Below are 25,730 nucleotides of genomic sequence, written 5' to 3'. Positions count from 1 at the left end.
TGGCTCTGCACTGCAAGCAAGAGTGGGGACTGTCACACAGACAGCCCTCTACAGACTGGAGACAGCTCCCTGCACTCGCCGCTCTGCTCGGTGGGCTGGAGTCCGCTCTGGAGGACAGGCAGCCGGGGCTGGCCCGGTGCCTGGGCAGCAGAAGGGGTTCTGGGTCTCTCTGTACCTCTGTCCAGACATCCATGCTGACCAGGGAAGAACTAGAAACCAAGTGGCTCACGTGCAATACAGATCCGACCTGGAAAAGGTGACGGTGCTGGAATGGGTCCCTGAGCCCTGAATCCAGAGCGAACGTGAAGTCTCGCCCAGACAGGCGCAGTGTCAGTCTGCCAAGGTCTCGCCCGGGGCACCACCTGGCACCCTGCCTTGGCCCTGCCTCTACACGTCACGATGTGCATCAGCGATGTGTTCAAAACCTTCTTGTTTACCGATGAACTACAGAGCTCTAACGTATCTAAAAACAGACACCACAAGTCAAGTGCAGGGAGACTGAATGTGTTTTCTGAAATGAGTATAGTCCCCCTCACCCACCCATCTGGGACATAATCTGAGCCGTTCCCATAATCATCCATTTTTTTCCCATCATACCTGATGGAACCACGAAGTTAATAAAATAAAGGCCGTTATGAAAGACATCGGCTCATTCATTCGTGTATTAAATACTTATTGAGCATCTACTATGGATCTGACACCAGGAACCCTGCGTGGGAGGTCTCTGCATGATGGAGGGAAGGTGAGAGGAGAAAGAAAAGGCTGTGATGTCAAGTGCAGTCCAGTGGAAGAGTGGGATAAACAGCCTCACAGTGTACAATGACTAAAAAGAAGTGAGCTGGTATCATCAGCACAGTCCAACCATTGATGTGCACAGCAACTGCTGTGAGCTCTTTCGGAAATTCTAAATGAGATTCCAATGGACACAACCTGCTTAAGAAGGCAAGCCTGGCCTGTGGTGGCGCTGCGGATAAAGCGTCGACCTGGAAATGCTGAGGTTGCTGGTTCGAAACCCCAGGCTTGCCAGGTCAGGGCACATACCGGAGGCAACTATGAGTTGATGCTTCCTTCTCTCCCTCCTGTTTCCCTCCCTCTCTCTTCTCTCTTTAAACTCAATAAGTAAAATCTTAAAAAAAAAAATAAAGACGGCAAGAAAACTCCTAGCATATTAGATGGAAAATGCTTCCTCCCATACTTCAAAAATGTGAGGAGGAGAAATTTCATTAATGAGATAATTCTGTGGACCCCCTTCTTTCTCAGTGGAGTCCGGCTCCTGGGCGGTGGGAGGGGCCAGTGAGTGAGGTGTCCGGGAGCTCGCTCTAGTTTGCAGGAGGGAGTACCAAGTCTAACTTCTCTACGGCTGTCAAGACAAATTTGTAACGTGGGGCATCTGCTTCTCAGGTTCTGGGTGCTGACTATTACCTCAGAGTTGGCTAATTCCCATAAAAATGTAGTTATGAGCAATGATACTTAAGGTCTATTGTCTAAGGAACATGCTGTTTTCACGGTCCTTTATAGGACTAAGGTTTATCTATGGATCGAGTTTTGTCCTTGGGCTGTACCATTTTTGGATATTTGTAAAATTTTTAAAACTAAAAATGTTCCCCTTGGCTTAAGTGGAGGGAGGTTTTAAGAGAGCTGACAGGAAACTCTTCAGCATGTGCGTGACAGCACGTGGCCAGGAACCCAGTCGCCCGGGATGCACACGTTATCGCCTTCCACTGGGAGGCTCTACAGCAGGGGTCCCCAAACTACGGCCCACGGGCCACATGCGGCCCCCTGAGGCCATTTATCCGGCCCCCGCCACACTTCCGGAAAGGGCACCTCTTTCATTGGTGGTCAGTGAGAGGAGCATAGTTCCCACTGAAATACTGGTCAGTTTGTTGATTTAAATTTACTTGTTCTTTATTTTAAATATTATATTCGTTCCCATTTTGTTTTTTTTACTTTAAAATAAGATATGTGCAGTGTGCATAGTGATTTGTTCATAGTTTTTTTTTTTTAGTCCGGCCCTCCAATGGTCTGAGGAACAGTGAACTGGCCCCCTGTGTAAAAAGTTTGGGGACCCCTGCTCTACAGAATGCCCCTGAGCGGTTGATTTGTTTTTCACCTTATAGATGTAATGCATCTCGTTCTTTCTCCGTTTGCCTTGGTTTCTAGGATAGTTAGAATCAGTATTTTGCCGATCTTAAGTAATGGAATGGGACTTTACATACATGAGCGTATATGTATGCTTTCCCGTCTAGATTTGTCCTTTACCCTCATTGTGTCTCCTAGTTATAGACTTCCAGGTTTTTTTAAATTGTCATAGGCTTTCACAAATTACGGGGAAGACATAAGAAAAGGGATGGATGGATGGATGGATGGATGGATGGATGGATGGATGGGTGGATGGATGGATGGATGGATGGATGGGTGATAGGTGGGTGGGTGGATGGATGGATGGGTGGGTGGATGGATAGATAGGTGGATGGGTGGATGAGTGGATGGATGGGTAGATGGATGGATAGATGGGTGGGTGGATGAGTGGGTGGGTGGATGGATGGGTGGATGGATGGGTGGATGGATAGGTGGGTGGGTGGGTGGATGGGTGGGTGGGTGGGTGGATGGGTGGATGGATAGATGGATAGATAGGTGGATGGGTGGATGAGTGGATGGGTGGATGAGTGGGTGGGTGGGTGGATAGGTGGATGGGTGGGTGGATGAAGCTCTTTTGCTTTATGATGACAGATAAATAAAACAGTCATTAAATTATCTAGGCAACTAAAGTCTTGGACCATACCAGGTAACCTGCAATTTTACTGGTTTTGATGTATTATTTTCATTTAGAATGAACCAAGACATTGCTTTAAAAAAAAAAAAAAAGGCCAGGGCACCTTCAAGGTGCTCAGTTACCAACGGAGGCCTTCCAGCTGGGACAGTTCCCCTGCCACACAGGCCGCCAGAAAGAGTCTTGAAGAACAGGTATCCTGGTTACAGGTCTTCTGTTTGCTTGAAGTTATTAATGAGTGTGCCAAGCCCCTTCATTTAGACTTCTAAGAGAACTAAAACTCAGGCTTGTATGAGAGGGCAGGTAAGCCAATGCTTCTGATTACCAGGTGGCTGCCCCTGTATTTTCGGCCTCATGCGCTGACAAGTGCAGATCCTCTTCCGGTTTGAAAGGTAGTCCGATCGCTCCTGCATTGGCAGGAGCCTCCGGTACGCTGCCTCTCGGATTCAGAAATGTTTCCCCAGATGAGTTATTTCCTAGGGTTTGAAATTATGCTGCTGTATAGAAGAAACATCTCTGGAGCTAACTCGGCCCCCTGGAAGGCAGAACCGGGATGAGCTGCTCGCCAGAGCTCAGCTATTTGGATGTAAGTGCCCGAGGGGACAGGAAACACTGCTCTTCTAAGCACCTCACCAGGGTCCCTGGGTTGATGGGCACCGAATGAAGACTAGAGCAATTTGGCTCCAAAGGTGTCGAGGTTTTAGTACCATCCACTAAAGAGTGTGCTACCCTCATAGAAAATAATGACAGGAAAGCCATAAAGGTAAAGCTGTGTTGTTGCTTCGAGCAGGCTTTCATGTTGTCAAAAACATTTTAGTTGCGGAGTTTATGCCTGGTTGGTCTCTTCAGAACAAAGGCTCTTTGGGCAGGAAATGTGTGTAGTGACTCTCCTGCTGATGGGCTTCACGAATGTCAAGTCATAATAGTAACAATAAGAGGACAGCGGGAATTTTTTTTTTTTTTTACTGTCATGCATGGGCTGAATGTGCTAGAAGGAGTTTTATTTTACCTAAGAAAGAAATAAAGGCCAATCTGATACCAGATCTTCAGAACACAAGGTCATTGCCAAGAAACCCAACTTAAAAAAAATCTATGTAATTAACCAGCTAAACATAACAGAACTGACGATGTGGTTGCTTTGTTAGTGTTACGACACCCTCCGAAAGATCCAGCCCTTCTCATCAAACTCCGTTTGGAACACCCAGCCACAGCTCCGCACTGTCTCATCTGTATCAAGCTCTATCTGCAATCCTTTACGTGACATTCAAATTCATGGCAACTGCATTCAGACCTTGATAGAATCCTCAGTTTGCCATGGACCCTAAATCAATTCCATAAGACATGCATGTGCACACAGACACATGCACACACACACACACACACACACACACACAGTGCACATATATTTGATTTGCACTCAATTCAACTAAGCCAGCGTCAAGAATTTTGAATGAATGACTGCCTGTTGGCCAGAACTTTTATACATTCTCAGATAAATATCCACTGAAAACAGGGTATTATGTACAAGTGGGCTTTCATCCCTCAGGTGAAGAAATCAGATCAAAGCTCTTGTTTGGGATGAAAATGGACCCTCAAGTTTTCTATGGTATTTTCCCATTACTGAAGCTTAAATCATTATCAATCTTATGTGAGCTGGACAAATTGGTACAATTGATGAAAAATGGATGATAAGTTTGACTCGGAAAGCATAGATCTGTTGTGTCCACCCAAATGAGGTTTTGATTAGATAGAAAGCCAACAAAAATACCCTATCAACAACTTCCATTCTGATACAATACCCGGAAGGAAATAGCTCACAGCATTATCGCTAAGAGGACATTCTAGACATCTCTGAGATATGAACTGACCTCTCTATGGAAATCATCTTTGCTTGGGTATCCATACATACATAAAAGGATATAGTTTTTAAAAGCTCATTTTCTCCCTAATAATGGTCTGTTTTTAAAAAGCTATCAGCAGGTGCACCTCATTTCAAAAGCCTCTTGTCCTTCATAATACAATATTCATCACGATTACATAGTATGAAATAAAAAGCAGCAAAACATCAGTGAGGATAGTTCAATTAAATGCAACATAATCTCTGCAGAAAAAAAAAAGAAAGAAATGGTTCTGTCGCTAAAATCAAGTTCTGATGAAAGAGAAAAGGGAATATATTTCCGCGTATTTTTAATTACACAGAATTTCCTCAAACATGATTTTTCATAATATATTCCATTAAGTTAACATCATATTTGAAGAAAGAGCATTTTCTGATTTCATTTTGAGCCTCATTTTGAGCAATTACGGTGTCATTGTTCTGCGGTGGAAAGGTTGCATTCATTGACTGTGTGGTTATGCTAGTCATGATTGATGTCTCGTCTCCAAATGATAAACCAATCACCCCAATGATGTAATGTCATTTTAAAACTGCCATAATCACATTTCTCTCCAACGAGAAGCTCTGATAAGTTCTAATAAAGATTTATGGCAGATTAAAGACCTTCAGAATATCAACAATGGATTGCTCATTTGATGAGAGATTTGATTAGGTAATTTTTTTTGGAAAAAAATAATATGAGTTTACTAACTATATCCGGCCCGGCTTTGAAGAAGGACACGGGCCGTCGTAAGTAGCAGTCCATCACTCCATCTCCAGAATGAATCATCTTAAATGTGTTTCAGGAGATCTTGTCTAATTGAAGAGGCTGGGGCCAGTGACGGCATACAGTCATGGACGGAGCCCAAACACGGTCTCATCAAGGAACATTCTTGGTAGGGGAATCTCTGTCCTGCTTTTGACAGGATACGCTAGTGAACACCACGAGTGGCCAATTCAGAAGATAACTAACTCCAAAGGCTTTGAGTCGGGAGCAGTTCATTTCTATAAGTGACTTCCCATGGACCATGGGGACTTCACCCTAGATACTGCCCACTCCTATGTTCACAGGCTTTGTGAACACATCACCAACAGGAGAAATCAAAACAAAGCATCAGTATTGCTGGGTCTGGAGCAGTTGCACCTATAAATTAGGGGGCAGGAGTCGAGGTAATAGGTACAAAACTCTCCAAAGTGGAACAGAACTCCGGGACCGGTCCCTTTACTGTGTGGATGTGAAAACCACAGTAACAACTAGGTATTTAGAGGCAGTGTTTCTCATGGTACCACATGATCAGCTTGCTCAGTTCAAGTAAAGGGGCACAGAAGAGGGTTATAGGAGCGGTTACCCCCCCACACACACACACATAGCCACTTCAGACTTAGAAAGACATTCACTATTCATATCAAAGGGAACACATTTTAATAGTAAAATCACCAAAACAAGCAAGGAAGAAAAGTTAGGTGCTAACCATCAAAATCAAGAGCTCTGAGATGCACACAAACTGGGCACGTGAGGGTGTCCAGGGTCACTTGGCTATGACCAGAATCATAGTGATACAACATTCAACATCCCATTGCCTTTCTGCACTTCACCTTTGGGACCTGGCTGCTCCTATGTGCAGCAATGGGCCAATCCCTTTCACTGAAGGACACCCCGGCCCTGTTGAGATAAGCAAAGCCTTATCTGTGACCTCTGACCAACGTATCTTGGAATCACAATGCCCCAAAATGACAAACGTAATTCACCCTGATCCTTCCCGCATCACCTTCCCCCCGAGCCCCCGAGCCCTCGCTGCAAAGTGACCATTTCGCTGGAGACGCAACATTGTCACGCACACAACATGGAACATTCAGACACCACAGGTTCCTTACCACTGCTGGAGGCTTGCTGGGGCCCTGAGCATGCTCTGAGCAGGTATGAATTGGGGGAGAATTCCTCATCAGGGTTGGTGTCCATGATTTGATGGGAGGTGTTGCTGTCTAGCAATGGCATCTGGCAGCTAACTGGTGGAGGATTATGGGAGCTAGGCAGCTGAGCAGATGGGAGGAGGCTAGACGAGGATGTAGGTGGGATGGGACGACCTGGGAGAGAGGACAGAGTGGTCAAAGGTCAGCAATGAGCGTCATGAGAGCATCCAGAGAACGTTACATTGAAACCACCTCACAATAAAAATACCTAAAATAGAAAAATAAATAAAAAGGTCCAGATGTATTTTTTTTTTCAAGTGGTTTGGTGTTTCTCTATATGTCTAAATTCATACTACAGATATGTTTCAGAAAGCCAGTGTGCGCAGAAATATCCATCTACACAGTGGACATGGAATCCATCTGCAAAGCCTCCCCTTCCTTCCATCTCCCCTGCTGCAGCGTTCATCTAAGACCACATCATCCCCACCACACTGTGTCCTTGCTGGTCAACCTGCTCCCACTCTTGCCGCACACCTGTCTGCTCCCCGTTGTCCCCATCCCTTCTCCACAGCAGCCAGAACATGTTAAAGATAGAAACCGGGTCCTACCACACGCCAGCGTGGCTCTATCCAGTGGCTTCCCATTGCATGTAGAGAAAAGTCCGAGCCCTTGATGACAGCCTCCATGTCTAGCCTACCCTGGCACCTCACCTCTGATAGTGGCCCTCAGAATGTGCCATGCATTCCTGTTCATAGCCTTTATACTGCCTGCCCCCCTCTGTGTAGAACATTCTCCCCCCCCCCCACTCGCCACCTAATAGTCACAGTCCCGCTCTTTCCCCTCGTTCCAGCCTTCCCCGCTTGTCTTCTTGAAAACTGCCCATCCATCTGCCTGTTTAAAATATTTTTCGGAGCCCTTTTTGCTACCTGAAGGCGGACCTTTGTGTATTTTATTCACTCCTGCATCCTTGATGTCTTCCTAACGAATGGCACCTCTTAAATGAATGAATGAACAAACACATAAGGTAGACTAAAACCAAATCGGTGAGATTGGGTTCGAAGTGGAGGAGAGGTGGCAAGAAGAACACAATGGCATCCCACAGAATGGGGTGACCCATGCTCTTCACGATGATGGTTTCTTTTTTCTTTTTTGCCACCACGGGGAATCCCTACAAAGAGAAGCAGAGCCACTCTGGGCCATGGGTAGGAGCAGCCAGCCTAGCAGGAGGTGGCCAGGGACTTGGAACCGCCCTGGGGTCAAGAAGTTCTCCCACAGGAAGCCTGCAGCAACCTCTCTTTCCACACGGCAGGGAGTCCCTGGTGGCCAGAGGCTGAGGGAAGATGGCTGCCAGGCGCACTTTCACCAGCGTCACCCTTACATCTTGGGGTCCTCGCAATGCTTGCCTGCTGGTTTGTTCATTTGGAGTGGCTCAGAGAAATGGCACAGGTGGGGCGGCCCAGGGGACGTGCACTAAAGCCGGGGGTGGGGGGCAGAGGGAAGAGTCCGGTCTCGAGAAAGCCAACTCAGGACCAGGTCTGAGTTTCAATGCAGGTAACGAGTGCGTGAGTCAGAAGCAGTATCTTTTCCTCTTTTCAGATGTACTATGTACTATCTACGTGGGGACATTTTCAGGCACCTCGAATGGATGTTAATTATTGTCATGGCTTTTACAATTGTATTTCCTGATCTATCCCTCAGGGCATTCAATGTTATCGATAGATCGTGTGGTTCAGTGCAATCTCTGAGTGCCCGTTCTGTGCTCTCTGAGATACTGAGGATACAGAAACAAGCAAGAACTCAGCCCTGCCCTCAGAGGGCTCACAGTCTAGTGGGGGAGGCAGACAAGGTAACTGGGTCATTTCAGTACAGGACAAACAGCAGGATGTGAGGACGTGGGACGAAGAAAGCGACAGTTGATTCAGCCTGGCCGGGTAGAGGCAGGGGTGGAGGGTCCGACAAGGGTTCCTGGGAAAGATGACACTTGAGCAATGCTCTAAGGAAGGAGAAAGGGCTTCCGATGAGAGGAAACCAATGGACAGTGGCAGAGAGGCACCAAGCTACTGGCCTGCTACCCTTCGGAGGGCGGACGTGGAAGAAAGAGACAGGAGATAAGATGCTGAAAAGCCCGGGCTCCTGCCCAGGAACACGACTGAAGAAGAAGCATCCTTGAAATAGATTCATGGACCAAGGGAGTTTCATTTGAAAAACTCCAATCATTCCTAACTGTTTGGGAGCCAGGTAAGGCACACTGTTCTCACCGGCTGATCTGGCAAAGACAGGCTGAACACATCAGACTTTCATCAGAATCCATACTCACATTTAATCAATACCTTCTCCTATTGGCTTCCCTTCAGTAACTACCGCTGTTACGGCTATCTGAACTCCTAGTGTTTCTGCACAAAGACTGTCAGTGTCAGCTGTCACTCACTGCAATAGCTACTTTACGTAGGTTATCCCATTGAATTCCCAAAGCAATACTATGAGGTCAGAGTGATTATAATCCCCATTTATTGATGAAGAAACTGAGACACAGAGAAGTGAGACGATATAACCAATAAGCGACCGGGGCCAGGAGTCAAACTCTGGTTTGTCAATTCCCAAATGTACTCTCTAACCACTCTGCAAGGTGTCCGTCCTCACAGCCTGGGGACAAAAAAGGAAGGTGACATACAAGGAGGGGGTGACGTATAGGGAATCAGGTTCCCGGTGCCCATCTCCCAATCCCAAGGCACTTTCAAGATTTCAGATAAGACGTGTTTCCTTCGATGACCGTGGATAGCAGCTATCCGCCGGCAAGAGTCCAACACCTTTCTCGTGATTTTATTTATCAAGTTCAAAGTAGCTACTTCATAGCAATGATCCTCTCCCCCTCCACCCGCTGTGCTGTACGTGGAGGTGTCCTCACCAGGACACTGTGGGGTTGGTGCTGATGTCCACTTAGCAGCGAGGCTCTGGGAGGGACAGATTTTAACGCCTAATCAATAGGCTTTCACGTTCGCACGGAGCCATCGCTAAGACTGCAAGTGCTGAGGCACCAGGATGGCTGGAAGCCAGTATTCAAATTCCTCTGAGTGACTGAGGTGGAACTGAAGTTCAAATGCAATTTTCCAGGAGCCTGATATGATAGTTGCTATGAAATCATCCTTTACATGATTTTGTTTGAAATTTTGTTCAGCATGAATCCATTTCCTATAGTACAGACAGAACTGCTTTTTAATGTACACAAACACAGACAATGGAAGAGCAGTGGTAGCACAGTGAGAGCACCGGGCTGACTTGGGCGTGCTGAAATACTCATCACAGAACTGTCGGGTCCCGGCTACTTAAAATCCGTGCTCGGGGAGCTGCTTAAACGCTGCCGGCTGGTGCCTACCATTACTTGGGAAATCTCTCAGCCCCCAGCTCTATCTCCCAATCAAACGGAATGCTGTTCTCTATTTGCTATGTCATTTGCTAATTTTGTTCACTTAAGCCACATCCCCCCCCCCCCCCCCACTATTCCAACTGACAGAGGCCATCTGTACAGACACAAACAGGTTCCAAAGTAGAGGGGAGAAAGCTGGAGGGATACAGGCTCACTTTACAGACCATGATTTCTTTCTTTCTTTTTTTTTTTTTTTTTTTTGCATTTTTCTGAAGCTGGAAACGGGGAGAGACAGACAGACTCCCGCATGCGCCCGACCGGGATCTACCCAGCACGCCCACCAGGGGCGAAGCTCTGCCCACCAGGAGGCGATGCTCTGCCCCTCCAGGGCATCGCTCTGCCGCGACCAAAGCCACTCCAGCGCCTGGGGCAGAGGCCAAGGAGCCATCCCCAGCGCCCGGGCCATCTTTGCTCCAATGGAGCCTTGGCTGCGGGAGGGGAAGAGAGAGACAGAGAGGAAGGAGGGGGGGATGGAGAAGCAAATGGGCGCTTCTCCTATGTGCCCTGGCCGGGAATCGAACCCCGGTCCCCCGCATGCCAGGCTGACGCTCTACCGCTGAGCCAACCGGCCAGGGCCCAGACCATGATTTCTTACTAAAAACCTGAATGTGTGGTAGGCGCATGTCACCAGGGACTATGCCCTCCCCTGGTTCCTACTTTACACACGACAGAGACCTCCCGGACCCCCAGTCTACTTTTGAAGTTCGTTTTGAAAGGGTGTAGTGTCCCTTGCAAATATGTAGAAAGCCGGGCTTCACGGATCAATTAAAAAGCAAGAAAAAGCACGCGAAGGCAGCAAGACGTAATTCCTTAAACTCATATGGTTTTGTGTATGTGTGGGTGTGCGTGCGTGTGTTTTCCAAGATCCCCATGTAAGCCAAAGTCTAATTATCTGTGTGATTGGGTTCCTCGTGACCTTAAAGAGGAGGACTAATTCAATATTTTTCTAATTTCTCTGCGTCCAAGTGAATACGATTTTGTGATCATTTCAACCGCGAACATTTTCTGATGAAAACCCCAATCGCCAAAGCAGTTCCGCGGGCTGGTGGCTGCCGTTTGGAACGCGGGGTTCCGAAGGACGCTGCTGAAGGCGCCCAGGGCCGAGTGCGAAACGGTGCCGTCGTCAATCAGGAAGCTCGCGGAGCAGGAGTGGGCGAAAGGCAGCAGGTGTGCCTAGCGTGTTCTCCAGCCACGCTGCGGTCCTCCATCCATCACCCACCTCAACCAGACCTGAGAGTAGGGCTCTACACCATCTGCGGTTGGTGTCACTTGGCTCTCACCCCCACCGTCTCAATTACACCCCCATTTTTTCTCCTTAAGCTGATTTGGATTTGGGCTTAATTCTTCCATCCAAGATGAAAGGGCCACAGTCACCTCGCCATCCCCAGAGCAGTGGTTATTATCCATGAAACTGCTGCTCTGCCCCTGTGTTATTAACATATCCCCTTATTTACACTAGGCGGCATGCTGCAAAGCAAGCCCCCAAATTCACTTAAAACTACTGGTTCCAGCCCCGGCTGGTTGGCGTAGCAGTAGAGCGTCAGCCTGGCGTGTGGAAGTCCCAGGTTCGATCCCTGGCCAGGGTACACAGGAGAAAGTGCCCATCTGCTTCTCCACCCTTCCCCCTCTCCTTTCTCTCTATCTCTCTCTTCTCCTCCCACAGCCAAGGCTCCACTGGAGCAAAGTTGGCCTGGGTGCTGAGGATGGCTCCATGGCCTCCACTTCAGGTGCTAGAATGGCTCCAGCCACAATGGAGCAACTCCCCAGATGGACAGAGCATTGCCCCCTTGTGGGCATGCTGAGTGGATTCCAGTTGGGCGGATGCTGGAATCTGTCTGTCTCCCCACTTCTAACTTCGGAAAAAAACCAAAAACAAACAAAGAAAACCTACTGATTCCTTTATATGCGAAGATTAATGGCAAACAGATATTAAAGTGCTCTATGTAGACGACATATACTTGATCTATGTAGAGAGGGCATGTCAGGATATTTGGTGAAATAGAGACATGATCAAGAGATAGTTTAAAAAATGAAAATAACTAAAAAGCAAAAAAACAAAAACAAAAACAAACAAACCAGTACCAGGAATAATTAAACCCCAAATAATAAATTCAGTGACCTCATTATCACTTGTATACATGACCTTGCTTTGTGCTGAGAGAACTCAGCGAAGATTTTACATGTATTTTTCTGCCATTCACAACTTTTCTTTTCTCTGAACAAAGTATTAGTATTATCCCTATTTACAGGTGAGGAAACTGAGGCATGGAAGAACTTGACTTCCCCAGCGTTACCTGAATCCAGGCAGTCTGACCTAGAAATCCCAGGCTTGAATGGTTCATTCTACTCTTTCCCATGTTACACAAGAGTGACTGCTAAAATAATGAATGCGAAGTGAGCCCCAAACCCATTGGTCCTCGTCTGGAATGCACCATAGAGATCGTCCTAAGGGAGGCAATTGACCACGGGCAGAAACAAGGCTGCTCCTAGAAGCAGCCACAGCGACTGCCCATGATTTCTAAAGAGAGAAAGCAATTCTTGAGTCAAAAACTGGAAACCCTTTTTGGCTTTATAAGTTCTAAGACTTAATGAAAATATGGCTTTTGAATTAAAATTGCCTATTGCAAAAAGGACCATATTAGCAGAGGCAAAGCAGTTGGTTAGAGAATCGAAACAATTTTCCTAAGGAATTATTACGATACTTGCTGTTTCCACAGATACCTAAATTCTCCATTTCCCCCATGCACCTGGGGGTTTGTGAAGCCACTATCTCTGAGAGAGTTAAAAAAGCGAGGTACAGGAATATGTGGGTAAAGAGAAATAATTTCGACACCTGAGATATCGCCCTTCTTTTGTTTGTGATCGATGAATTTTTCAGGAGCGTGGTCTCCTCGCTCTCACACTCCATGAGAACATTCTTCAGGAAAGTGGGTCAGAGTCCTAAAGTTCTGCCTAGTTCTGCACATAGGACCCGCGGGGGGCTGTGTGATGGCACATTCGCCCTCAAGGTGCCTGCCAGGTTTCAGCCGGGCTCCGGGGCAGGGCAGCCATGGCAACCACCATGAAAGGCACAGGGACCCTGACAACAACTCCAGCCGGACTCCCTGCCTCCAGCTGAAGAGGATGTGGCTGGAGCCGTTACACGTCTGTTCCGCCCGTTTTATGGGCTCAGTATCAGATTCAGGGGCTCGACTGATGCCCCTTCCACCATGGTCACAACACTCACGGGGTGGAGCCAGCACCGGAAACCGGAACTCAGGCTTGTGTACGGCCAACGCTACGATGGGCTATTTCTTTTTTTTAAATTTTTTTATTTATTTATTCATTTTAGAGAGGGGAGGGGAGAGAGAGAGAGAGAGAGAGAGAGAGAGAGAGAGAGAGAGAGAGAGAAGGGGGAGGAGCAGGAAGCATCAACTCCCATATGTGCCTTGACCAGGCAAGCCAGGGTTTTGAACCAACAACCTCAGTGTTTCCAGGTTGATGCTTTATCCACTGCGCCACCACAGGTCAGGCCTATGATGGGCTATTTCTAAACCTGGAGTTGCCTCACGTTCAAATTCACCTACTATTGGCTTCACCGTCCAATCCACCCCATTCCCAGCGTCTGCTCTGCCCCGCGTGAAACGCTCTGGTTTCCAATGGAGACGATCACCTGCTCGTCTGGTGCAGAGGTTTATTTCCGCCCTCCTGCCCGCAGTGTGAGCATCTCCAGTGCTGGGCCCGCCCCGCTGCCTCTCTACCCCAGAGGCCCAGTGAGGAATGGGGCAGGCACCGGCTTTGGGGCCTGCTGACTGAGCTCAGCCACTTCCTGTGTGAGTCCAAGGCCGTCGCTGGGCCTCTCTGATGACAACATCGACCACATGTGTTGTTGTGAAGACTGGAGGTAAGACACATACGGTCCCTAAAACTGTGTCTGACACATAGTAGGCGCAAGGGACCCAGGGGGAGCTAACGAGACGTGTGGCTTCTTGGTTCCAGTTGGTTCACAAGCACCAACTGTTCACTCCACGGACCAATGTATTCTCCACTCTACCCACATTTTTTTTTTCTCCTTTAAGCCAACTTGAGTAGCTTTTTGTCACTTAGAATCAAAACCATCCTGCCTAAAACTGGTCACCCAGCTCAGGTGAGAAATGACTTGGCCAGTGCCAGTCAGTTGCTGAGTAGAGAAAATGGAAACAGATTTCAGGTTTTCTGCCTCCAGAATTGTGAAATTTCCATGTGTTATAAGCTGACTCCCTTCATGTTAAATCCTGAGGAATCAAACACGTGGGGGTCTCAGAGAAATCATTAATGACAGGAGATATCTAGTCTATTTATAAGAAGACTGTGGGCATTGGAGGGGGGTAGGGGGGAGTGGCAGATGGATGGCCGTCTACTTGCTCCCAATCAGGCGGGTACTCCGGCAGCCTCTGTCCTCAGCGCCGTAGAGAAACCCCGATCACCTCCTATCCTAGCTGGCATTGGGCCTTACGTGGACTACAGTGACTGTGGGGAAAGTGAGAGGGACTCAATATCTTAGCTACACCTTCAATTTAAAAAAAGAACAGAGACAGTAGTCTCAAGTGTAATTGTAGAGTGCAGAATGACCTCAGTGAACAGAGCATCTTACAATAAAATACAGACCTGTTATAGATATTTAGTGTTTGCATATTACCATATGATATTCCTATTTATATTCCCTGTAGCAAGCTGCTTATATTTAGTGCTGATGTTAGAGCCAGGTCTGTCATTCTTAACAAGAGGGGGTGATTTTGCCCCTGAGGGAACATTAGGCCATGTCTGGAGATATTCTGATCGTCACATGGTGGGGGCATGGGGAGGATACCACTGGCCTCTGGTGGGCACAGACCAGAGATGTTGCTAAACATCTTACGATGCGCTCAACAGTCTCCCACGAGAAAAAACTACCAGCCCCAAACGCCAACTGCGCAGAGGTTGGAAAAGCCCGTGATAGCCTATGTGGGTTTTAGATTAGCATACTTCACGTGGCCTGGTCAATTCCTCAGTAGCTCCGTTTCTCCATTGATAAGAACTGGGAAGCTATTAGAAGTGAACCTTTTGAACCAGTCAGCTCTCTCCCCGCGCCCAAGAAAAACTTCAAGCAAATCCGCTTCCACTGTCCCTGGAGAACGTGGCGCAGGGAAGTCCCTAAATCCGAGTCTAATTCGTCCACGAGGGAAGTCAGGGCGTACCTTTCTCGGGAGCTAGGAAACACGTGGTTGTTGAGAGAGAGTTGGGCTGCTTTTCCAGAGGCAAGAGGCGCAGGGGAGAACGACCCCGCTCCGCTGTGGGGCACCGAACGTCACCTGAGACGCCCGCGCCTGCTCCACGAGGCAAGAGCAGCCTCCCCGGGTGAGCTCCACTCTGGTCACCCCATCTAGAGCTTTGTTTTTCCAGCAGACCTAACTGTCCTCTTTGTTCACATTTCACTGTGCTCCCTAAAGCCCAGTTAAGCATTTTCTTGAAAACAAATTGTTTTTCAGACAGCCCTGGCCGAACCATCCGAGGTTCACGCACGCTATCCCCCATAATTCACGGGAAGAACGGCAGGCTGTCGGACTCGCCCCAGGTTGAGGGCCTCTTTCAGGAGCTCAGGCGTGAGCTGGCGCCACAGTCCGGGGCTCTAAACGTCAGCGTGGCGTGTCCTGCGTGGGTCTGTCCGTCAACGTGCGTGTTTACGCGCCACATCCTTCGGGCAGCATCGCACTTTGGAAGGCGCCACACAGAGATCAGGCCGTCGACAGAGAGTAGAACTTATTCTGCACAGAACACGATTTCTATAATTGCATAATGACAACCCGTTCATAGTCATCAGGTAAGACACAGTGAATCTTTGTGGCTCCCCCTTTCAGGACACACATTCCCTTTACCTGCAATGACACAACAGTTTACCAAGAGGCAACGGACCCTCAAATAGCCTTTGAACAGAAATGCCTTGTTGCATGGCTATGAACTTAATCACACCTCCCAGCTCCTTTAAGATGAGATGGCGTTATTATTTTGGTGATGTGGTGAGTGCAACTGAGAAACTGAGTTCTTAAGTTTATATAGCTACCTGTGGCCAGAGGCTACTGTATTGGACAACACAGTCTAGACAAGGGTTCAGGCTTCCTAGTTACTGGTATCACACACTCCTGTGTTCCTCCTCTCTCTATAAGAGCAAATATACTTCTTCTTCTCCTTTTTTGTTTTTGACAGAGACAGAGACAGAGTCAGAGAGAGGGATAGATAGACAGGAACGGAGAGAGATGAGAAGCATCAATTTTTTCTTGTGGCACTTTAGTTGTTCATTGATTGCTTTCTCATATGTGCCTTGGCCGCGGGCCTTCAGCAGACTGAGTGACCCCTTGCTTGAGCCAGCGACCTTGGGTCCAAGCTGGTGAGCTTTGCTCAAGCTGATGAGCCTGCGCTCAAGCTGGTGACCTCGGGGTATCGAACCTGGGTCTTCCGCATCCCAGTCCAACGCTCTATCCACTGTGCCACTGCCTGGTCAAGCAGAGCAAATATACTTCTGAACACACAGACTTGCTCCTCACACAACTCTCTAAATTCTCTACGCTGTTCACATAACACAGTTTAATGTCTTACATGTGACTACCTTTGCCTGACTAGCCCCTCCCCCTTATACTCTAAGCACCAAAGCAACTACTACATGCCTATCTTTCCCTCCTCACATTTCTGTGCATGGAAAGTCATTCTTGTCTCGTTGGTAGCCTCGACCTCATCCTAAAATCCTCCTGATAGACTCAGCTCAGGCATCACCTTTTTTATTTTTTTTATTTTTCAAAAGTTGGAAATGGGGAGGCAGTCAGACTCCCGCATGCGCCCGAGCGGGATCCACTCAGCACGCCCACCAGGGGGCGATACTCTGCCATCTGGGGCGTCACTCTGTTGCAACCAGAGCCATTCTAGCACCTGAGGCAGAGGTCATGGAGCCATCCTCAGCGCCTGGGCCAACTTTGCTCCAATGGAGCCTTGGCTGCGGGAGGGGAAGAGAGAGACAGAGAGGAAGGAGAGGGGGAGGGGTGGAGAAGCAGACGGGCGCTTCTCCTCTGTGCCCTGGCCGGGAATCGAACCCAGGACTCCAACCGGCCAGGGCCGCATCACCTTCTTTATAAGTCTTTCTTGATCCCCCATCCACTGGTACCCAGGGCGTATTCTGTCATTGTTCTTGTAATATATTAGGACACTTATTTGTGTCCTCGGACTCACACAGGAAGTGGCTGAGCTCAGTCAGCAGGCCCCAAAGCCGGTGCCTGCCCCAGCCCCTTCATAAGACTGTGAGTGACTAGGTAGAGATTGTGGGTTATATACACTATTGTATAATGCACCCAGGCAGAGCTTGTACACAGTAAATAGCAGTGTGACTGGTGGAGTGTATAATTCTTTCCATAAGCATTTATCAGATATGTATCAAATGCATATGACATTGACTTCCCTGCTGGGTGCCATGGCTGTTCGTCCTAGGTTTTAGGTCCCTCTCAGTGGGTATCTTGCTGAGAAGAAGTGATTCTGATTTTAAATGTATATGTTTTTCTTTTAATCAGGTGGCTAGAATGTTAAGTTGCTACTTCATCTGGTGCTCCAATGGAGACAGAGCAGTCTGTGACAACCTTGGAGGAAAAACTCAACTGTCAGGTTTATTGAGAGACAATATATCAGTAGTTTCCAAGGTGGCATTTTTCTAAGGATTCCCCAGGGAGGTGGTGTGACCACTTTTTTTTTTTTTGCCTCAGCTACTGACCTTAGAACCTAACCCGTGTGGAAGATGGGATTTCACTCTAATTATGAAAGCTTGCAGCCCTAGGGACCTGCTTGGAAGATGTGACCCAACACTAGCCAGAAACACAAGATGAAAACTCTAACCTGTGTGGGCAATTCAGTCCCTTATGGAGTTGTCTCTCTGAGCTGAATAACACGCAGAAGATACACTGTTTCCTTGTTCTCCTGGAGCCTATATTACACTCTCAAAAGAACATAGCTGGGGCCATGGCTGGGTAGCTCAGTTGGTTAGAGCATTGTTTCTACATGCCAAGGTTGTGGGTTTGATCCCCATTCAGGGCACATACAAGAATCAGCCAATGATGAATGAATGAATGGAACAACAAAGCAATGTGTCTCTGTCTCTCTCTCCTGTCTTCTCTCTCTAAAAATCAGTTTAAAAAACTTCCTGTAAAAAACAACAACCTAGTTGGTGGTGGTGGTGGTGGTGGGGAGGGGAACAGCTAAATAAAGATTTAAAGTAATGTTACAACCATTCGGGAACAATTTTCAAAGGGCTGCCTTGGAAAACATCTTCCACGATACATGGGAATCTATCTTTCTACCTTTTATCTTCACTTTACGAATAGGCTTAACCTTACAGCAACCCTCTGGGGTAGGTAATTCCCCCATTTCAAAGATGGTAAGGCTGAACTGAGATAGAATAGGGTGACCGGTGGATGAGTTTGAGCCCGGACATTGTGGCTCTAGAGTTCACACCACACTGCACAGGGAATGACAGTAGAATTTAATTAACCTTAATGGCAACAAAGAGCCTATGTCACTGGGGTGATACTAAGACTGGTGTTGGAACCAGACTGAAGTTCACATCTTAGCTCTGCCCCTGATACGCTGGGTGACTTTTTGGCAAGTTGCCTAACTGTTCTGTGCTCAGCTGTTTGATAAGCAAAATGTGTATCAACACACTCCCCAGATTGTTATAAGTATCCAGTGGGGCATTTATATACAGGTTCTGAAGTCAGTGGTCTTACTACCAAGCATAAAAGGGGTATGAGTTAAGTGTCCTAGTCCCCTTCCAGGACGTTTTGGGAATTAAATAATAACATATGAAAGTACATTGCAAATGCTGCAGTGCTCGCTGAATAGTAATTGCTTTCATTCTCATTATTGGAAGTTTTCCTTTTCAAAGGCTTTGTCTGCAGAAAGCAGACCTTTCTCATCTGTAAATCCATGTGTTTCTCTGTGCTTGAGGCATAACGAAGATGAAACATGGGCTCTAGGGGACAGATGCCTGAACTATTTCATCCCTCTGCTGCCCAACTCATGATACCTACCCATTCGTTTCTCAGTGGTCCTTGATAAGGTGCTAAAAAGTAGATATCCTGGGAGTCTAACTACCAGCAACCAATCAGAAGGCTAAAAAGCTCCCCTCAAAGAATTCTGTTGAGACAGACCTAGCCTGTTAGGAAGCCATGGGTGGCATGCATTAGTTCATTTCTTCCCTGAATGGACATTTGAAAGCATTGTTTTGTACCTAACACATCGCCATGAGCAGTGCAGTTAGATCGAGTCCTGGAGTGGGGAACCAGGGTTCCTTACTGGGGCTGCCCAAACGCTGGCCCATTGTGTGACTTACAGCCAACGCTGATCTCACCAGGCCTCAGGTAATGCCTGCCAAGTTACTACCTAAAACAGAACAGCACCTCATACCTCCAACAAATGTGATGACATCATCTCCGCCCTAGTGGCACCCATATTCTAGTGGGAGTGACTAATACTAGCTTCATAATGTTCTAGGCAGTGAGCTTCGCACATTCTGTAGTTTGCAGTTTGCACCATCTTTCCAGCAACACTATCTGGAAGGTACTATTATCACCCCCATTTTACAGATGAGGAAACTGAGGCTTATAGAAAGCAAGAGACTTGACCTAGGGGACACTGTAGGTAACAGGCGAAGTCACGGTACTAACTCAGATTCTTATCAGTTAGGATCGTGTAGTTACACAGAGTTACTGCAATGTTAGAGACATAACCAGAGAAGACTCGTGCCAGCCAGAATAAGCCGGGAGGGCAGACTGGAAGGGGTAGCAGTGTGGGGTGATGAAACAATTCACAGAGAGCTCTCCTTCAGTTCCAAAATTCCACAGGGTCAAAATATTATGTTGCCCACGCTAACGAGCCTGGAGATCAATAACTGGGCCAGGTCACAGGCGAGGTGGCGTCTGAGCAGAAATCCACCGCCCGACGTGCACCTGCCCCGTCTCCTCCAAGCCCAGCTTACATTTTTCATGACGGTCAGAACAAGTCTCACCGTTTTCCTCCTCAGGGCCTGCGGAGGCCGGTGCCGTAGGGTAGTGTCCTCTGAAGGCTCCTGCAGAACACCCTCCAGGAAGACGAGGCATCAAAGCGGGCAGCCGGAGACATCAAAGAGCAGCCCGAGAGGGGCATGGGGCGGCACAGAGGGGGGAGAGGAGGGGAATGCACTCCACAGCTGGGGGCAGCCTCCTCACGCTGACAGCAGACCCCGCCAGGCGGCAGCTGAGCCTCAGGCCTGGGCACAGAGGGACCCATGTGGGACAGAAATAGAACACCGCTCTGCTGGGGCTGAAACGATGTGGCAGGGGAATGTTTTGGAGAGTTTCCCATGATGCCCCAGGCAGCCGAGGGGGTTCTGGGTGACGACGGTACCTTAGTCCAGCTCGTGAGAAGTTGTTCTGTGCGCGCACGCGTGAGCACACACACATACACACATGTGCACACACACACACACACGTGGTTACACTGACTCGAGTCAGCAGAATGAATACGCACCCCCAGGGTACTGTTGGCCGAGTCTCTATTTTCATAAATAATGCCTTTCTCGCCTTTTACAAGGCTGTTTGAAGACCTGCAGAGCATCCTGGCTACAATTCAAAGCCGGTCTAATGAAAGCACCTCCTCTGTCAGCAATGTTAATGTCACTTTAAAGAGTGTGAAGTGTTGCTAAATGTGTCAGGAAACAATTAGATAACATAAGAGGCATGTTTTCTCGGTGCACAGAGAAATATATTATGCAGGCAGGAGATAAACCCAAAGTTTTCTCAGCTCCCGCACATTCGGCATTCTCCCTCCCCTCCCTCTTTTTAATCCAACAGAGAAATTGTTTGGCAAGAGCCAGCCCTATTTCAAATACTTGGAGAAGGGCGAATAGCCCGCTTTGCCTCTGACTGCTGTCGACTGTGCCTCGTGCTATCAGGCTCAGTGAGATACAAACAGTCTTCCACTCAAATTAAATGTGTGCCCTTCTAATTAGCATTATAAATATAGGTTTCTCTGAGCCAGAGTTGATAAAATTACAGTGTTGGGCTGGAAAGGAACTGTCAGCTCTCCCATGCCCACACAATGGCTGCAGCGCTCGCCCGGTCAGAACAATGCTCCCGGGAGCCTGCCCGCACCTTCCGAGGTCAGCCTGGGCAGGGAAGGCAAAAGCCGAGCGGACTGACATTGGGACCGCAGCTGGGCCCAGATGCAGTCTGTTCTTTGTATGTGATGGGGTGGGGTTTGGCCCCTAAACTCTGGGAGGACCGTTCTGACAGCAAAGCTTCTTTGTAGAGTCCTGTCATCTCCACCACCTGTGGGGTTCGGAAGAGGGCCTGGGAACCGCCCAGGCAAGGGCTGAAGACCGCGGATTTTCCCCATCTCCCCCCGCGGTCGCTCTCCGTGGTCCTGAAAAATCACCATGCACTATACTTGTTTCCTTTCCTGCCTCCAACCAGGAGAGGCACCTGCCCACCCTCTTAGGGAATTCTGAATTAAGTGAAGGAATCAATGGTGGAGAGAGAGAAAGGAAGGGGGGAATAAAGAAAATAAGATGAGGGCAGAGACTCTGGTATGGGCATAGCCGCTGAGTGACTATCAGGGGGGTGAATAAAGGAAATTATTTGCCTTGACATTATTTTCAAATAATCACCGTTGCCAAGGAAGAAACCATGACTAGTCAGGGCTTAAATGCTGGAAGATTTCAAGTTGAGCAAGAAGCTTGCATGTCAGGTGATGCAATGATCTGCAGTTTGGGGCATGCACAAACAGGACCATGTGGGCAACCAGCATGTCCCATCATGGTAGAAGCGATGTGATTGAAGTTAACACAGGCAAAAGTTCTCAGGCTTTCTATTTTTCTTATGAAAATGTGCCATATTGTGCAGAAGAAGAGTAAAGACAATTTGGAGGTCACAGTTCATATGTGGTTCACAATTTAAGAAGTTCTTAGGTATGTCTTGGGGGAGGTGGAGGATTTAGCTGCTGCTCACCTTCCTTGCTAGGCTTCTATTTAGAACATACATCTAGCTATTTCTCTTTCTCTGAATTGGTAAAATTCATAGAATGACCTGGATCAAGACAGCTATGGCTAAAGACCATTGAATGCTAATTTTAAGAAGGATACTTGGATAGTATCTGCACCAACCATTTCACTTTGCTGATGACAAAATTTGGGAGAAAGAGAAAGAGAGAGGCTTTTCCTAGACCACACAGTGAATTAGTGACTGGCGTCCAAAGCTCTGTCCACAAAATTCCACAACTCTCAATATTCAAGTTGAAGGACAAATGGATAAACCGAAGTTCAAGTTTGAAGAAAACCTGGTTTCACTGCAAAGCATATTAATAAGCTACAATTCTAATGCAAGGTGTATAAAGGTACCTCTTTCCAGCTCCCAAAGCCCAACATGCAAGTAACACTCTTCCACACATCGCTCTTTGGAACACTGGGTTTTCTTCAGGATGTAAACATGTGTCCCAGGAAAGCAAGGTTCCATGACCAAATGACTTGTGCAGTATGACAAAGTACAAGAAGCATAAGAAAAAGAATCCCACTCTACTCTATGCTGTTGTGATCACATTCCATTCCAGGCTGACACCCTCTTAAGAGCCTAGTTAAGTAAACTGGATTTGCCCAGGGGAGGAAATCCAGACTGATGGATGCGTTAGAAATCATTGAATAGGGTATAGGTTCTGAAGCTTTTGAGCCTAGAAGAGGTAAGGAAAGTTGCAGCCATCCTCAAATCATTGAGCTATATGACCCAAGAAAGAAAAAAACGCACTTTTATAAATTGGTTCCACATGTCAGTTCTAGGAATGATGAAAACCAAAGGAAGCCAGTTCAGCTCAGTATCTGTTGCATTTATTTATGTCTCTCCTTTACATACGTTCTAGCTGGTATCCTGGTTTCTCAGGCATGTGCTTTATCACTCTTCCTAGAGGATCATCCGCACTTTCATTCACTTGAGACGTATTTATTGAGTAATTGCTACGTTTCAGGCTCTCCCCAAGGCCAGAGCATGGCTCTAGGTGGTTGTTCCATCTGCACTATAGGTGTTGTTGTTTTTAATCTTTCTATCTCCCAAAGCACCTAACAGAATGTGAGCTCACGGAAAGTGTTTAATAAATATTTGACAAAATGGATAAACGCGCAAAGAGCTTTCTGACAACAGTTGCTGAGTAACATCAGAATGGGCACCCTGGTAGGTCATAAGCTCCCCATGGCAGAGACTACTTTAGTATTCCTGCACAGCCCTTGTCCCCAAGGCCACAGAGGCAGCTGTGACATTCAGCAAGAGATAGGATTGTAGACCCGGCACATTCAGCTCCTCGTCTAAATCCATAATTTTGTGAGTGTTCTTGTCATTGACCAGTGGAGTAAAGGGGACAGAGGATCATTTGGAAGATGTCTCTAAAGTCAGAAGCCTGCCCTGTGAGTCTCCCTGCCCCAGCGGAAGTCAGACACATTTATCTCCCTGCCTTCTGCATGTCTAAAATTTCGTTCTCCACTGGAAACAGAGACACATAGAGACCCACACAGACTCATGCTTCCTTAGGGGACTTACCTTTATTTAAATGAAACATGTCACTGTGTTGAAGCTTAAGCTCAAATTAATTATAACAAGTGTAATATTTGGTCAACCCGAGTCTCACGATTCAACATTCCCACTTGGTCAGTTTCCAGAGCTTAAATGAGAGCATATAACCACTCACCATGTAATAATGCTCTTTGCTTTTATGACTGCTTTCATCTGTGCATCTCAAAGCACGGTGCAAACGGTAATTAATGTTCCCCTGGGAGGTGAGGATGCGTTTGCTCTGCGTGTTTGGCAAAGTGAGAGTGGGAGGGGGTGACTGGTCAATGTCCGGGCAGAAACTGGAATGGTGGGCTCTCTCTTCCCACCTATTATTTTTTTATGATGCCAGTGAACCAGTCATATTGTTTGTTTAGGCAAAGAGCTGGCATATGTGTGCTCAAACTAAAATGGTTTCTATCTAGTTGAAAGAAGTATGTGGAAGATCAAAGGACAGGTAGGGAATTTCCATCAGAATTCTTAGACTAGCCATCCCTCTCTGTCTGTCTCCTTCCTTCCTTCCTTCCTTCCTTCCTTCCTTCCTTCCTTCCTTCCTTCCTTCCTTCCTTCCTTCCTTCCTCCCTCCCTCCCTCCCTCCCTCCCTCCCTCCCTCCCTCCCTCCTTCCTTCCTTCCTTCCTTCCTTCCTTCCTTCCTTCCATCTGACACGCATTCTTTGAGTATCCAATACTGTCAGGTGCTCTATCGGGTGGGGCTATGAAGTGAAAACCCAAAAATCTTTGCCTTCTTTGAGTTTATAATCCGGCGGGGAGAAAGGACAAAAACAACAAATAAATAACAGCAAAAACAGAAACTAAAAAAGCCAATGAAAATATATGTTTCCTGGCACGTATAGAGAAACACACAGGTAAGTCTGCAGGGATATTTGGCTAGAGCAGGCGTCCCCAAACTACGGCCCGCGGGCCGCATGTGGCCCCCTGAGGCCATTTATCCGGCCCCCGCTGCACTTTCGGAAGGAGCACCTCTTTCATTGGTGGTCAGTGAGAGGAGCACTGTATGTGGTAGCCCTCCAACGGTCTGAGGGACAGTGAACTGGCCCCCTGTGTAAAATATTTGGGGACCCCTGGGTTAGAGGGAAGAGAGAGAAAAGGAAAGGGAGCAGGGAGGGGCTGGGTGGGGCTCAAGAGGTGGGTGCTACTTAATACAAGGTTCTCAGGGAAGACCTCCCAGGGAGGGTAGCATCTGAATAGGAACCTGCAGGAAGTGAGCAGGGGCTTTGCTGATGTCTGGGGCGAGTACGTCAAGGGCAGAAGGAATGGCAGGAATACAGGCTCTGAGCTGGCGGTGTTCTTGGTGTGCGTCAGGAACAGCACGCAGTCAGTGCGCCTGGGATGCCGTGAGTGGTGCGGAAGACGGAGCCCCCCCCCACCACCACCACCGTGAGGCCCTGGCTTTCACTCTGAGATGGAATGCTCTGCAGAGGGCGCGACATGTCTGATGTACAGTTTAGCAAGAGCACGATGGCTGCTGCATTGACCAGAGACCCAAGGAAGGCAAGGGCAGAAGCAGGGCGACTCATTAGAAGGTGGTTGCAATAATCCAGGTCAGGGACTGTCGGGGCTCAGATTGAAGTGACAAAGATCGGGACCTGGATACATTTTGATGGCACAGCTAACACATTTTGCTGATGGGTTAATGTGGGTGTGAGAGAAAGAGGAGAGGCAATAATAATTCCGTTTCTGGCCTCAAGAAACACGGTGACAGAGGTGTCCGTACCACCGTATTTACATATTTATATGCGCTGTGCTGCTGCTGAGCACATGGCGAAAGCCACACCTGTCTTGACAACCATTTCAAATGTTTGAAAATGATGCTAATTGTTACTTTTTTTTTTTTTTTCTGAAGCTGGAAACGGGGAGAGACAGTCAGACAGACTCCCGCATGCGCCCGACCGGGATCCACCCGGCACGTCCACCAGGGGCTACGCTCTGCCCACCAGGGGGCGATGCTCTGCCCCTCCAGGGCGTCGCTCTGCCGCGACCAGAGCCACTCTAGCGCCTGGGGCAGAGGCCAAGGAGCCATCCCCAGTGCCCGGGCCATCTTTTGCTCCAATGGAGCCTTGGCTGCGGGAGGGGAAGAGAGAGGCAGAGAGGAAGGAGGGGAGGTGGGGGGTGGAGAAGCAAATGGGCGCTTCT

At 47.9% G+C, this 25,730-nt stretch overlaps 1 protein-coding gene across 3 annotated transcripts in view; it reads right to left on the bottom strand.

Moving 5' to 3' along the window:
• The window catches only part of TENM2 (teneurin transmembrane protein 2), a 1,124,432-nt gene that overhangs the window by 354,659 nt on the left and 744,043 nt on the right, over positions 1-25,730 (bottom strand). For all 3 annotated transcript variants that reach the window (XM_066344467.1, XM_066344468.1, XM_066344469.1), the window contains exon 4: positions 6,522-6,731. In XM_066344467.1, the coding sequence (XP_066200564.1) occupies positions 6,522-6,731 (210 nt within the window). The remainder of the gene's footprint in view (positions 1-6,521; positions 6,732-25,730) is intronic.

Source organism: Saccopteryx leptura, chromosome 6 (assembly GCF_036850995.1).
Source record: "Saccopteryx leptura isolate mSacLep1 chromosome 6, mSacLep1_pri_phased_curated, whole genome shotgun sequence".
NCBI lineage: Eukaryota > Metazoa > Chordata > Mammalia > Chiroptera > Emballonuridae > Saccopteryx > Saccopteryx leptura.
This window is presented reverse-complemented; position numbering and strand designations above follow the sequence as displayed.